Genomic DNA, 14,146 nt, shown 5'->3' on the forward strand with positions numbered 1-14,146 from the left:
CGTTGAAATTTTACTATGGAAATTGTTTTAATTTATTGGCAACATTTTTTGTAACTCTACACTTTGTTATAACTACAGGATTAAACAAACTTCACAAAAAGATTATAAGCCATTCTTACACACCCTTTAGTCAGATTGACCAACTGTTTACATTTTGCTCACTTTTTCTCCCTCTTTCTCTCTAAATATGTATTTTCTAAGGTATGTGAGTGTAAGTTACAGACATGACAACTCTTTAGAGTTAAATATATCAGTATGTATTTCCTAAGAACAAAGGCATTCTCTTACATAACCATAATACAATTATTAAAAGCATGAAATGTAACTTTGATGCAATGTTGTCTCATACACACCCATAATCTAATTCACTTCAAGCTCTTGGACATATTTTTAATAGTTGTCTTAAGGTCCTGTGTCAGTTCGCCACCTAGATCATCTCAGGGTCAGACTCTACCATCTCGGTAACGCCTCTCATAACTCTCTTTTGCTCAGTGTAGGACCCAGTCCGAGACCACACATTGCAGGTATCGGGTCTCTTAAATGTGAAAGAATCACTCAGACGGTGTCTTTTCTGAACTTGACATTTCTTCGTGAGCACGGGCAAGCTGATTTGCTGCATGCCCCTAGGGTTTTGGGGGATGTTATTGCTGCTGCTTCAGGATTCGATTCAGGTTACGCATTTCACTGGCAATACCATAGAAACGACAATGTCTCTTTTCAGTGCCTCATATCGGGAAGATAGAACATCACCTTGTTAAAATATTGGTGATAATGGTTTATCCCATAGGATTGCTTACCTAAAGTACTATATGAAAGACTAGAAAACACTCTGGTTTTGGTGAGAAAACATTGCTCTCATGTGCAAATTTTAATACTGAAATATCTACGAGATGAGAGGGAACTGAAAACATTTGCATTTGATTAACAAATTTATATCAATTTATAGTGTCATGCTTCAGTCAATAACAAAAGTATGATCCTGCAATTCGTGACTATGGGTAACCATTTCTCACTACTAATCAGTGGTATTTGACCTAAGACAACTTTTTTAGGGTCTAGTCTTAAGATTTATACTACTTTGATTGTCAAGAGGCAATTCAGAGTAAAAAATTATCTTGGATTATCATGTTTGTGTGCACATATGTGTATGCCTATATTATATGCATATATATACATATATAGTCAAAAATAGTCTTTGAGAAAAAATATATACACTATGCATGGGTAAATATAATATAAATATGCAAATATATGCACAAACATTCCTATATTAATATTTAGCGTTATTTTATATGTGAAATTAACGTTACATAGGTTATATAATACAGATAGATCATATACATATATTATTTCTATTTACCTATATAGAATGTATAATACAATAAAGGCAGAAGTGGAGACAGTATAGTCAAGGACAATAAATAAAGATTAAGGAAACTCAAGTTAAATTTCTCACATTGATAGTGTGTATGTGAGCTTACTCAAGGTGGTAAAACTATTTGGTTGGAAAGTGTTTCATACATACAAGAATACATATTGAATTAATTTGTATAACCTTTTAAGACTGAAAATTTAATTGAGGAGTTTGCTTGTAAAGAATTCCTAACATTTACATTCCTATCTGTCTGAATTCTAAATCGGGTTTTGAACTCTGAATACATGGTTACCATCACCTCTCAGTTCACCTTTGCTTGAGGCTACATTTCTGATACACAGTGCGGTGTCTATAAGGTGTCCGTGGCTATTCTTACTGTCATTACTGGAGCATACCACCACTTCCTACGATGCCTCTCAAACATTAGAATCAACTAGACCCACTCCAAAATAGTTCATAGAATATAACCCCAGATTCCTGTGAAATGGAGTGCTCCACACACAGGGGCCACCAACAGATTGGAAATGACGTGTGAAGGAAGCCTGTTTCCAGCCTGTGGAAATTCCCATCAGTGATCTGCATCGGTCCTGCTCGCTGCTCTGGAACCCCACTCACTCACTGCCAGGATCTAGAAAATACTGGCAACACCACATATAGATTATCACTGGGAGAAGATTAGAAGCTTCCGTGTTACGAACTTTCAAACAATAAGCATCTGTGTGATGGGACCGTGGATACTTGGAATACCTCCACGCACCCAGTCATGATTTCTGATGATGCTTCCACAAATATTGCGGGGAAAAGATTTAACTGTATAAATAGTACAAACCTCTAGAATTTTTGTAGAATTTTGCCAGGCATTTTAGAACGAGCTGTGTGGTTTTAACTTTCAAGGTGGACCTTAAGGCTTGTGGCTACTCACCCTCACACACCGGCTGCAGTCCTGACCATGACCCATTGAGCAAACACGTGCGTTCAGGGGAGCCCCTCAGCTGGTGCCCCATTTCACAGGAGAAGCGGAGAAGACTCTTTGTCTTAAATTCATCACCAAGCCGAGACCCATGTGCTGGGGTCCCCGGATCACCACAGAATCCAGGATTATTTCCTATTGAAAATAAACACATATGGCAATCCACAATTGTGTTAGATTTGTTTTAAGCAGAGTTGTCACACTTAAAGATAATGAAAAGTTGTTGAAATTTGTGTTTCACATGAGTTATGGTTACACAACATTCTGCAATCTTGTAAGAAAGAATTTCTTTGTGATAGCCCCAAAATGAAAAGAATTTAGGATGTGGCTCCTGTGTTACTAACTTCACAATAGCCTATTCAAATATGGTTGTGAGAATCCATGACGTTTCCTTTGGAAGGAGGAAAATGCCAGGAGTGGTAAATGCATCAAGTCTTCACTGAAAAGGTAGGTAGAGAGCAAAAGGAAAATGGGGCTTTAGGTAAACTGGGAAGGTGAAAAAAAAAAAAAAAAAGTCAAAGGAGAGGTTTAGTTCTTCAGAATTGTGTCCAGAGTTGCTGGTTCGCTGAACTTTGGTTGTTTAAGAAACATTCGTGAAAAAAATAAAGATAATTTTTTTTTCCAAAGAGGACCCATGCGGTTAATGATGGTAGAGGGAGGGAAAATTAACCACATAAAAAAGAATAAAGAGCGAACAGGGACACACGGAGCCATGGCCGGCAAGCGTCCTCTCAAACGAGATCCAGACTCTCCTGAGAATCCCGGAGGAGAACATTTAAAGTAATGGTGTCTAACGATTATTGCGAAGATGAAGACAATATCTATAAGAGCGGCGTATTTGGCTAGAAATGCAATACTAATTTCAAATGAATGCATACTTATAGGGCTTTTCGAATAACTGTAAATCATCATTATTTGAAATCACTATCTGAAAAGTTATTTGACATCTGTAATTCTGTCAGTTCACTCGTAAGCCCCTCACCTGTGCAGTGGGGCAGTGCCCCGCTCCAGTGACTGTCTTCCTGGCACACTCTCGTGTCGTTGCCTATGAGGCTCTCGCTCCCTCTGCAGGAGTAGTGCACGACGGCGCCATAGGTAAACAGCTCTCCAGTGAGGACGGCGTTGGCAGGGACCCCTGGGTGTCCACAGGATATAGCTTCAGAAAAAAGATAAAACAATTGAGTACATCCTTCCAGTTAAACCACTTTGTATTGGAAAATCTCCCATACAGACACCCATACTGACATCATCTATTAAAGAAAAACACCTAAATATTCTGGTACTTATGTAATTTGTGAGAAATACCAATTTTCAGATGACACTTCCTCCCCTTATTTCTTTACTGAAAAGGAAAGGTCCCGTTTATGAAGTTTTTGTTTTGCTAAGGTAGCTTTGCTTACGGTAGAAATTTACATGTGGATTTTCAAGGAGACAGCCATACTGCCTACATTTTTCCATCGACCCTTAACTATATTCCAAATGAACAGTATTATAGGAAATTTGAGAAAGTAACGTGGATCCATTAAAACTATTTCCAGGATGTTTTCAGTTAATATGACAATCATATGCTTTGCTTGGGGACATGATTCTGTCAAATCTGCTTAATCTTCAAGCTCACATGTCTATGAAAACCATTCTAACAATTACTCTTTGAATAAGGGGCAGTCTAATATGTATAAGTAAAATAATAATACTCAATTATTGATTCATTTGTTCCTCAAATTGTTCTATAAAATAATCTCAGTATTTCCCTTCATTTCCTTAAAATTATACCAAATCAGGCCTAAACTCTATTTATAAATATCCTTCAAAAAGGCAAATTCTGTAATCCAGATTAAAATAGGATAGTGAAGATTTATTTTTCCTTTACTGTACAGTATCAAATGAGGGCTAGCAATGGACAAATTTTTATCTATATGCAAAAATAACTGATTTGAGACTACCAAGGAATTACTCAAAGGCGACTGCTTTAGTATCCTAGAGTAATTCCATTTGGTAACGAGACACCCAGAAGGGTTATCAACCAGAGAGGTAGATTTGAACGCCTGGAAGCCATGGCCATCCCCCGAGTCATATCAGCCGTCACTTTCTGTCTTACATGGACATTGATTAATTGGAGAACCAGATTTTATCCACATAGAGTCCTTAAAAGAAGCCAGTGAGACCTGAAACAGTGAAACGCTGGATAAACGACAATTTCCACGTGAAATAAAATTTATATTTTATTTAAATTTTAACCTTCAGTGAAACAATATCACAGCAAAATCAGACAGGGAGCTCAGCTGCTCTAGAGCATGGAAATGCAAAGGCACCCTGAGATCTTTGGATTCCCAAAGTGACGACAATTCCAACTGTTAATGACACCAAGCGGAGTGAACTGGCCACCCCGGAAAAGGAGAGCCAGCTAAACCCCAGCTCCTGGAGACTTGAAGCACATCAGCATCAGTACAAAACCAAATGGAAGTCTCACACAAGCCAGGGGAGACATAAAAGAAATTTTCTGGGAAAGACAAAAACAAAACTAAACCAATTTCTATGAAAAATTCCCATGTGTGAAGGCAAGGAAGATGAGAATGCAGACATAATTTGAAGACCGTAACACATTTACAGATGCATTTTTTGTTACAAAAGGCTGAGAATTTTTTTGAAAGTTACCACTGTCGTTCTCCACAGGAATTAATTGAATTGTTGAAGTTAGAAATTGAGATGAGTTTCTGTGTAGATTAGAGGAATGTGAGGGAAACTCACTTGGAGAAAACAAAAATCTGCAACACTAACCCATTCTCAAAATACACTTCACAATGCTAAAACTGAAAAGGCAAGAGGCATTATCCCTTTTATTGTGTGTGTGGTAGATCCGATTCATAATGTAAGTGCCATTTCCCTCCTCATTTCTATTTTTATTTTTTTAGAGATGGGGATTTGTTTGCTGGCCAGCCTGGAGTGCAGTGGTGCAATCGTAACTCCTGGCCTCAAGTGATCCTCTCACCTCAGCCTCCCAATGTGCTGGGACTATAGGCATGTGCCACCATGCCCCACTAGTTTTTATTTTATTTTTTATAGACATGGAGTCTGGCTAGGTTGTCCAAGTTGATCTAGAACTCCTGGCCTCAAGAGATCCACCTTCCCTGGCCTCCCAAAATGCTGGGATTACAGGTGTGAGTCACCGCACCTGGCCTCCACTTTCTTTATGGATGTAAAATGCATAGGACAAAGATCAGATTTTGATTTTAAGGATTGCTTTCCTTCTGCCTAATTTCAAAAAGACTAAAGAGAGTAACACCTTTTCCTAAATCTTCAGACTACGATCTTAAGACATGATTCTCTTTTAGCTCACAGCCAATCTGATTTTTTTTTTCAAGTGAAAGAAAATAAGACTTTGGCTATTTGGGTAAAGTGATATATTCTTACTAATCTTCATGGTCTAAAATACACTGACAATAAGGCTGTAAGAGGGGCCATAACGATCGTCTATAATTTTCTCTGCCCAGAAGAGCATATCCGTTTTCCAGAGCCATATCCCTTCCCCTGATTTAAAGATTCAATTCACAAGCCAATTACTATCAGGATATGAGGGTTTTTTTAAAAAAAAAAAGAAAGAAAGAAAAAAGATTTAATAACAACTTTATTCATTTATTTATTTTTTATTTTTATTTAAGTTCTGGGATGCATGTGCAGGATGTGCAGGTTTCTTAGGCAGGGAAATGTGTGCCATGGTGGTTTACTGCACCTATCAATCCATCACCTAGGTACTAAGCCCCACATGCATTAGCTATTTATCCTGATGCTCTCCCTCTGCCTGCCCTACTGACAGGCCTTAGTGAGTGTTGTTCCTCTCCCTGTGTCTATGTGTTCAGCTCCTACTTATAAGTGACAATTTGTGGTGTTTAGTTTTCTGTTCCTGCATTAGTTTGCAGAGGATAATGGCTTCCAAGCTCCATCCATGTCTCTGCAAAGGACAGAATCTCATTCTTTTTTATGGCTGCATCATGTTCCATGGTGTGTATGTACCACATTTTCTTTACTCAGTGTTTTACTGATGGGCACTTGGGTTGATTCCATGTGTTGTTATTGTGAATAGTGCTGCAGTGAACATACGCATGCATGTATCACGGGATCTAACTAAACTAAAGAGCTTTAGCACTGCAAAAGAAACTATCCTCAGAGTGAACACACAACCAACAGAATGGATGAAAATTGTTGCAATCTATCCATCTGACAAAGGTCTAATATCCAGAATCTACAAGGAACTTAAACAAATTTACAAGAAAAAAACAACCCCATTAAAAAGTGGGCAAAGGACATGAACAGACACTTCTCAAAAGAAGACATTTATGTGGCCAGTAAACATATGAAAAAAGCTCAACATCACTGATCATAAGGGAAATGCAAATCAAAACTACAATGAAATACCATCTCATGCCTGTCAGAATGGCAATTATTAAAAAGTCAAGAAACAACAGATGCTGGCGAGGCTGTGGAGAAATAGGAATGATTTTACACTGTTGGTGGAATGTAAATTAGTTGAATCATTTTGGAAGACAGTGTAGTGATTCCTCAAAGACCTAGAATAAGAAATACCATTTGACCCAGCAATCCCACTACTGGGTATATACCCAAAGGATATGAGGTTTTTATTGTAGTCACCATGGACTGTACCAGGAATGCTCACAAAACCCAATCAGGTCTCACAGCACTCCCTTCTTTGGCCATAGATGCCAGGTCAACAGACAGAAACTCCACACCAGAGCACTTCGCCCACCTGGGCTGAGCGAGAGTAAGACGCCTGGCGGGGAGGTCCTGGCTGCCGTGTCTGAGCTGTGTGGACCAGGCCTACCTGGTAGGCTGAGGCTGAAGGCAAGCCATGAGAAAAACAGATAAAGGCATCATGGTCCAAGTGGCATCCAATAACCTGGGTCATTTCTCCTGAGCATACCAGCATCCCCCGACCCTTCAAATTTGCTGAAGTTGTATTTGGTGATTTCTGGCCACTCTATCTACAGCTATCATAAAAACTCCTACAATTGGTGATGGGAGGACAGAAGGAATTAAAATTCAGTGCCTTTTAAATATACTTACGGAATTTTCTGCTGATGGTGACCTTGCAGGGGTCTGTGCACAGAAATTGGGAATAACCCTGACTTACCCAAACACTTGGGCAGGGATCGGTCCCATAAGCCATTTGCCATACAGGTCAAGGCTGAAGATCCCAGCAAGTAAAATCCCTTCTTGCAATGGTACAGGACACTCATTCCATACTCAAAACTCTCAGGGAAGTTCTGTTGCCCGTGACGAATGGCATTTTCCACAAAGCCTGGATCGGAACAGTTCACCACTAGAAAATAAAACATTTCACACACCATTTAGAAACAGCTAGAAATAACAACAAAAGAGATCAGAAATGAAGGCGAATTCCTCATCACTTTAGAAAGTTCAGAAACTGACAACATGATGGCTGAGGCTCATGAAATTCCACTCTCAAGATGAATTCTCCGCTTTGGGCCACTCTTTTTCAAGAGGTGTCAAGAACTGGTCGACCATGATAGCAATTTTCATGTGAGGCTAATTTCCTCTATTTCCTAGTAACGTTTATTCAACGTAAATTCTGAAATTAGTTTCCTTGGTTAAGTTTTTGTGTTCTAATAATGGTCAAATAGAACTAGCTGAGGTTCGTTTAAATATTTTTACTCAAGTGTGGTGTTTTAGAACAGTCTGTGGCACAGCAGTTAATTACCCCCAACACACATACACACCTACTTGCATTAGTGCTTTAATATGTGTGCCTAAAATAATTTTGCTCTATGTAGAACGCAACTAAAAATGACAATTATTCCATCAACACCTAACAGAAATGCAAATCAAGCCAGCCTCTGACTTAGGCCTCTTCTCCTTTTAGAAACAGGCCCGGTGGTGAGGCAGTCTTCTGCGGCATGCGGGACATGCTCTGGTTCCTCTGAAAGGCATTAGCCTGAATGCCTGTTAGCGTCTGTGAGGGAATTAGCGATGTGCTTTTGCAGGTGCAGAGGAAAAGAAAGAACTCTGATTACCTCATGCTTTGACCCACCCCACCAGTGAATGAGGCAGCTGTTCCAGAGGCCACAGTCTCTTCAGATATTTCTGGCTCAGAAAAGCACTGTGCAAATGAATCTCGGGCGGCCTCTGCACATCACGAGTCCCAGAAGCTGAAGACAAACCCTGTACCCAAACTGTGCGTTTTATTTCTTCTCTATTCAAAAAAGGGAGGCAGAGGGCAGAATCAAGGCTTACAGTGTTCCCTTTTAGTGCAGTAGAATAATGTTCTGTGCTTCCTAAAACACCCCTGAGTTTATAGAAGAAAGTCTTGAGTTCTTTTGAATCAAAAAAGCCAAAACAAACAAAAAGCCATGTGTGAAGTTCGGGCAAATAATTTTTAAGGCATGTACATGCCCCTACAGGGCATGTATCTGCAATACAATTGTAACCAAATCTCTGAAATAGCAGGAATTACCTAATGTGAGAAATTCTAATTAACTTGAAAATGTGATTATTTGTATAACCTGGAAGACACCCACATCGTCCCATTCTTACATCAAGCATAAGAGATGGAATCAGCTCCCCCATGCCATACTTTCATAAGTAGACGGACAGTCCCCGGCTGGAACACTAAAGATATTTTTGTGTTTATGTTTGTGCTTATGTTGCTCTTAGGAGACTGTCCAAAAATAATTTCAAACTGTGTTTGTAATCAAAGCAGAGAAAGCCACTTAGGAGAAATGAGTGGAAGACTTTGACCATCTCCCACTAGGATGCCCGAGAGAAACCAAATGGCCCCGGGATGCCAAAGGCCAGATTGAGCTGATGCCACCATTTCTCCTCCTCCTCCATTTCCTCCTCCACCTCTATGTCCTTTCTTCCTCCTCCTCTTCCTTCTTCTCCTCCTCCACCTCCTTGTCCTCTCCTCCTCCTCCTCTTCTTCCATCCCTCTCTTCCTTCTCTTTCTCCTCCTCCTTTTCTTCCTCCTCCTCCTCTTCTTCCATCCCTCTCTTCCTTCTCTTTCTCCTCCTCCTTCTCTTTCTCCTCCTCCTTATCATTTTCATCTTCTCTTTGGCCAAGCCTCTCTTAAAGGTTCACTGGCAGAGATTTATTTATTGGTGCACTAACAAGAGGATCCAGTCACACCCTTCTCCTTGCAGGCAGAGAACCAAATATTCTCTGAGTTCCACCACGGCTGGTGAAGGGGGATTTACAATATGTGAGTTTCATAACCTTGCTCTGAAACTAAGGACTAAAATTCTCTTTAAGGGTCACTCTTGCCATGGAAAGAGGTGCGTAGGAGACAATAAACCCCTCTTTCTTGCAAATCATTTTGCAACCTTACATTGCATTAGAATTGCTTGGAGGATGTGTATTAAAATGCTAAGCCCTAAGTTCCTACCCTTTCCTTTACCTAGTTCACTACCCTTAAAATATTTTGAGCAGTAAAAAATGTTTGAAAGCAATAAATATTCCTTGAGCCCCACGTGGGGAAACTCAGTGGATCCTAAAATGGAAGAAGCATGGATACAAATACTCTAAATCTTCTCATGCACTTTTTCAGTCCTACATAGAGTTGCAGTCAGAAGTCTTTTTTTATGTTGCTTCCTATTTAATTCTGAGGCTCCAATAGGAGATACAGCTGCAACTATGTGCTGGAGGAAAAACGGGGCAGGAATAATTTGATTTATTTGTCCATGATAGAACTTCCATACCATTGTTGCAAATGGGTGTGTTTTACCGTACAGAGAAGAATTTATCTGCCAGAAGAGTTTGTTAGTGACCAACCAATCCACACAAGCACCTTTCCCATCTGTATTTGTTTTCTCATTTTCTATGTGAACAATTCCTATCCAGGGATCTGGTGGAAAGAGGCTTATGTGAGTGACAGGTGAGCTATTGGTTTGTAAACTAGAAGGAGAAATGGCCAGTGAAGTTCATGGTGCGGAGATATGTCAGCCCCACCTGCAGCCACTCCAGACCTGGTTCATGACATGCTGTTAAGTATAGGGTAATGCGTCAGAAAGAAATAAAGAGGCTCACTCTAGACGGCTGCACCTCATCTTAACATCTTAATGCCTAATACACTAAGACTTGATTTCCAAGTGTGAAAACCTGACATGGAACCTGATTTTGTCAGCTGGGAGGAATGAGAACACTGATGTCTTATATACATTCAGCTCAGCGTGGATTTTGTCAGCTGGGAGGAATGAGAACATGATGTCTTATATACATTCAGCCCAGCAGGGAGAAGTTCAAATGAACACACAGGCTGTGTTCTGTGGCAAAAGCTGGGTATGTGGAAAGGTAAAAGAAGAAATTAATACCAGGATCAATAACAGGTCCAAAGTCACAATGACAATTGAACTAGAAATACATAAGAATCAGGACTCCTGAACACATGTCTGGTATAGCATAATAATAAAAGGCATCAGCATTCCTTGGTGACAGGAATCCCAGTTGCATCCCATCCCTTTTTCCTGGAGAGGACCAGCTGGAAATCTTAGCCCTTGATAGGATTCTAGAGGTGACTCATTAAGCTATTTTCTCTACTCTATATACACTCCTTACTCAGAGATGTCTTCTTAAAGATGCTCAAGTTGACATACGAATATGGGTAACAGGCCAGGTGCGGTGGCTCACACCTGTAATCCCAGCACTTTGGGAGGCCAAGGTGCGCAGATCATTTGAGGTCAGGAGTTCGAGACCAGCCTGGCCAACACGGTGAAACCCCATCTCTATTAAAAATACAAAAATTAGCCAGGCGTGGTGGCAGGGGCCTGTAATTCCAGCTACTCAGGAGGCTGAGGCAGGAGAATTGCTTGAACCCAGGATGCGGAAGCTGCAGTGAGCCGAGATCATGCCACTGCACTCCAGCCTGGGTGACAGAGCGAGACTCTGTCTCAAAAAACAAACAAACAAACGAAAAGCAAATATGGATAAACATAAGGTCCTATTGTTTATTCTTTTTCAAACTTTCTTGAGGATCATGGAGGTCCTTCCTATCCAGTAATGTCCCCATTCTCAGTTAAGTGAACGTACTGATCGCCTGATGAAGGAAGCCTGAAAACACTGTGTTTTGAGATTTGATGGTGAATTATTTGAGCAGTTTTGCCAGCTCTATGACGGATCACTGTTCCCGTGGCATGCCTCACACCGTAGTAGGTCTCAGCAAAGCACCCGCACTCTGACCGCGGCTCCACCTCCAGGAGCTGCCCTGTCCTGCCATGTGCTCACTAACCAGCTGTTTCCCTTTTAATTCCCTTCTTGGGGACAGGAAGCAAGGTGTGCTCCACATCCTCGCTTCTTTCCAGAACCCAAAGCAATGGCAGTGTTTTCCTGAAAATCTCCCTAATGACAGAGAAACGTGATAATTCCCATCCCAGGTTCCTTCTCCAGCTGTTGATCAATAGAAACGAAGCCACCTGTCTGCACACTGGTCTCTTCTAGGCAGCTTGGCTCTAAGCTGAAGGGCAGTAACAGGGCATCACACAAGAGTCTGGTGTCCTCTGCATGGCACGGATGCTGGGCGCTTCGGGCAGACGACGCCTAACATAACTTTGCAGGATTCGTATCTATTCGATTCCAGCCTGTTATGTGATGAGGAAACACCATGAACACTTCAACTGTTTTTTAATTAGATAATGTAATTCCAAGTTCCATCTGTTGTTCTCAGAAAAATTTTTCACAATCAGCTCTTATATTAAACAGAATCTATTTCTGATATATATATATATACATACATATATTTTTTTTTTTGAGATGGAGTCTTGCTCTGTCTCCCAGGCTGGAGTGCAGTGGCACAATCTCGGCTCACTCCAAGCTCCACCTGCTGGGTTCATGCCACTCTCCTGCCTCAGCCTCCCGAGTAGCTGCGACTACAGGTGCCCGCCACCATGCCTGGCTAATTTTTTGTATTTTTAGTAGAGACAGAGTTTCACTGTATTAGCCAGGATGGTCTCTATCTCCTGACCTCGTGATCCGCCTGCCTCAGCCTCCCAAAGGGCCGGGATTGCAGGTGTGAGCCACCTCGCCCAGTCTTTCTGTTGTATATTTTTAACTTCATTTATTTATTCATTAAAATGTATTACTTAACGATAATTATAGATAAGGCTTTACCTGAAGGCTCTGAGATGATTAGAGCAGAACCGTGGACTTTCACTTGTATATCCAAAATTTGGTAAAAAATTGTAAATCTAATCGTAACCCAAAGTAAAGCACTTCCCAGTCTTTGGCATCAGCACTCTTTCCTACAAGCACAATAGTTTTTAAAGAAAGTATAAGCAACTATGATCGAGGTCGTGCCTAACTTCTTATTTTTGTAGAAGCTCTGCCTGGGGCCAAATTTGTTCTTATGTGTGTTTATTTTGAAAGGCAAACCATGGAAATAAAGCTTAGTTTTTAAATTTCAATATAATTATTACACAAAAAGGAAAAGTAAAATCGAAACTGTCAGATTAAACTTTAAAAGCTAAATGCTATGGGCTAAGCTTTTATGTGAAATTAAAAATTAATATTAAGCAAAATTGGCAGAAATACACTGTTATAGTATGAACTGGTAACTCCTGTTCCCTGAGCAAATAGAAAACTGTTAATTACTAAGAAAAAAAAAAAAAAACCAACTTAGTGCAAGTTCTGTTGTTAAATGGCTGTGAGTGACATTCTGAGAATAAAAGGCAACTAACTTTCCATACATTTGGAGGTGCACTGAGAGACCATCCGTTTATGTCGCTGCCTCAAATCGGATTCACAGGAAACGTCTGATCCACGTCTGTCAAATTTCGCTCACTGGGGCAACCCTCAACAGCAGTGACCGGGAGCTGAGCAAACACACAGGAGGGAGAGGTAGGATGCTGGGAGGAGCATGGGATTTAAAGAAACCTGTGCGTTGAGGCTATTTATTTACTTTGTTTTTTTTCCCCCGAGACCACGTCTTGCTCTGTTGCCCAGGCTGGAGTGCAGTGGCATGATCTTGGCTCACTGCAACCTCCGCCTCCCTGGTTCAAGAGATTCTCCTGTCTCAGTCTCCTGAATAGCTGTGATTACAGGCATCCGCCACCATGCTCGGCTAATTTTTGTATTTTTAGTACAGACAGGGTTTCACCATATTGGTCAGGCTGGTCTTGAACTCCTGACCTCGTGATCCACCCACCTTGGGCTCCCAAAGTGCTGGGATTACAGGCATCAGCCACCGCGCCTGGCCTTATTCTTTTACTTCATGAGTGCTGGATGAACGGCCAGCGAAGATGAGCAAATAGAAGTTGTCAGAGACACATAGTGGTAATTTTGGGTCTAGGAAGTCAGGAATCCCAACAAGCCCAGCATCCCGTGCAAAGCACATGGGTTTGGAGGTAATAAACTTTTCAATCGTCTATACCACCATCGACTTCAGATTCTGTTGGTGTTTTTTAACTCACACATATTTATGCACGTATTTAATCCAACACGTTTGACTACCCATCACCCGGACAAGAGGTTTACATACCCAACTTAAAAAATACATTGAAAATGTTTTAAAGTATAACTTCTTTAAGTTTGAATTTTAAGTTAACAGTTAACTCTGAACAGATACTGGAACAAATCAGACCTGAGCTTAAAATTTTGGCAGAAAAACCATTATTTTAAGACGATCATTGGCCTCAAAGCGACTCAAAATAAATATATGTCCCAATATAAACTGTGACACAATCTTTATGTCACAAAAATTGTGTACAGAATATAGAAACCTTAATTCTGTAAGCAGACTGGAAATATACCATGTTCAAAGCTTTATTTTGTTTTCAAAAAGA

The 14,146-nt window shown here is 40.5% G+C and overlaps 1 protein-coding gene across 2 annotated transcripts in view; it reads right to left on the reverse strand.

The window, feature by feature from the left end:
* Positions 1-14,146, reverse strand: part of CSMD1 (CUB and Sushi multiple domains 1) — a 2,070,470-nt gene that overhangs the window by 35,382 nt on the left and 2,020,942 nt on the right. For both annotated transcript variants that reach the window (XM_034966977.3, XM_034966976.3), the window contains exons 55-57: positions 7,492-7,680; positions 3,328-3,501; positions 2,298-2,480 (exon numbers count right to left, since the gene is read on the reverse strand). In XM_034966977.3, coding sequence (XP_034822868.1) covers positions 2,298-2,480; positions 3,328-3,501; positions 7,492-7,680 — 546 coding nt within the window. The remainder of the gene's footprint in view (positions 1-2,297; positions 2,481-3,327; positions 3,502-7,491; positions 7,681-14,146) is intronic.

The sequence above is a fragment of the Pan paniscus genome, chromosome 7, assembly GCF_029289425.2.
Source record: "Pan paniscus chromosome 7, NHGRI_mPanPan1-v2.0_pri, whole genome shotgun sequence".
Lineage (NCBI taxonomy): Eukaryota > Metazoa > Chordata > Mammalia > Primates > Hominidae > Pan > Pan paniscus.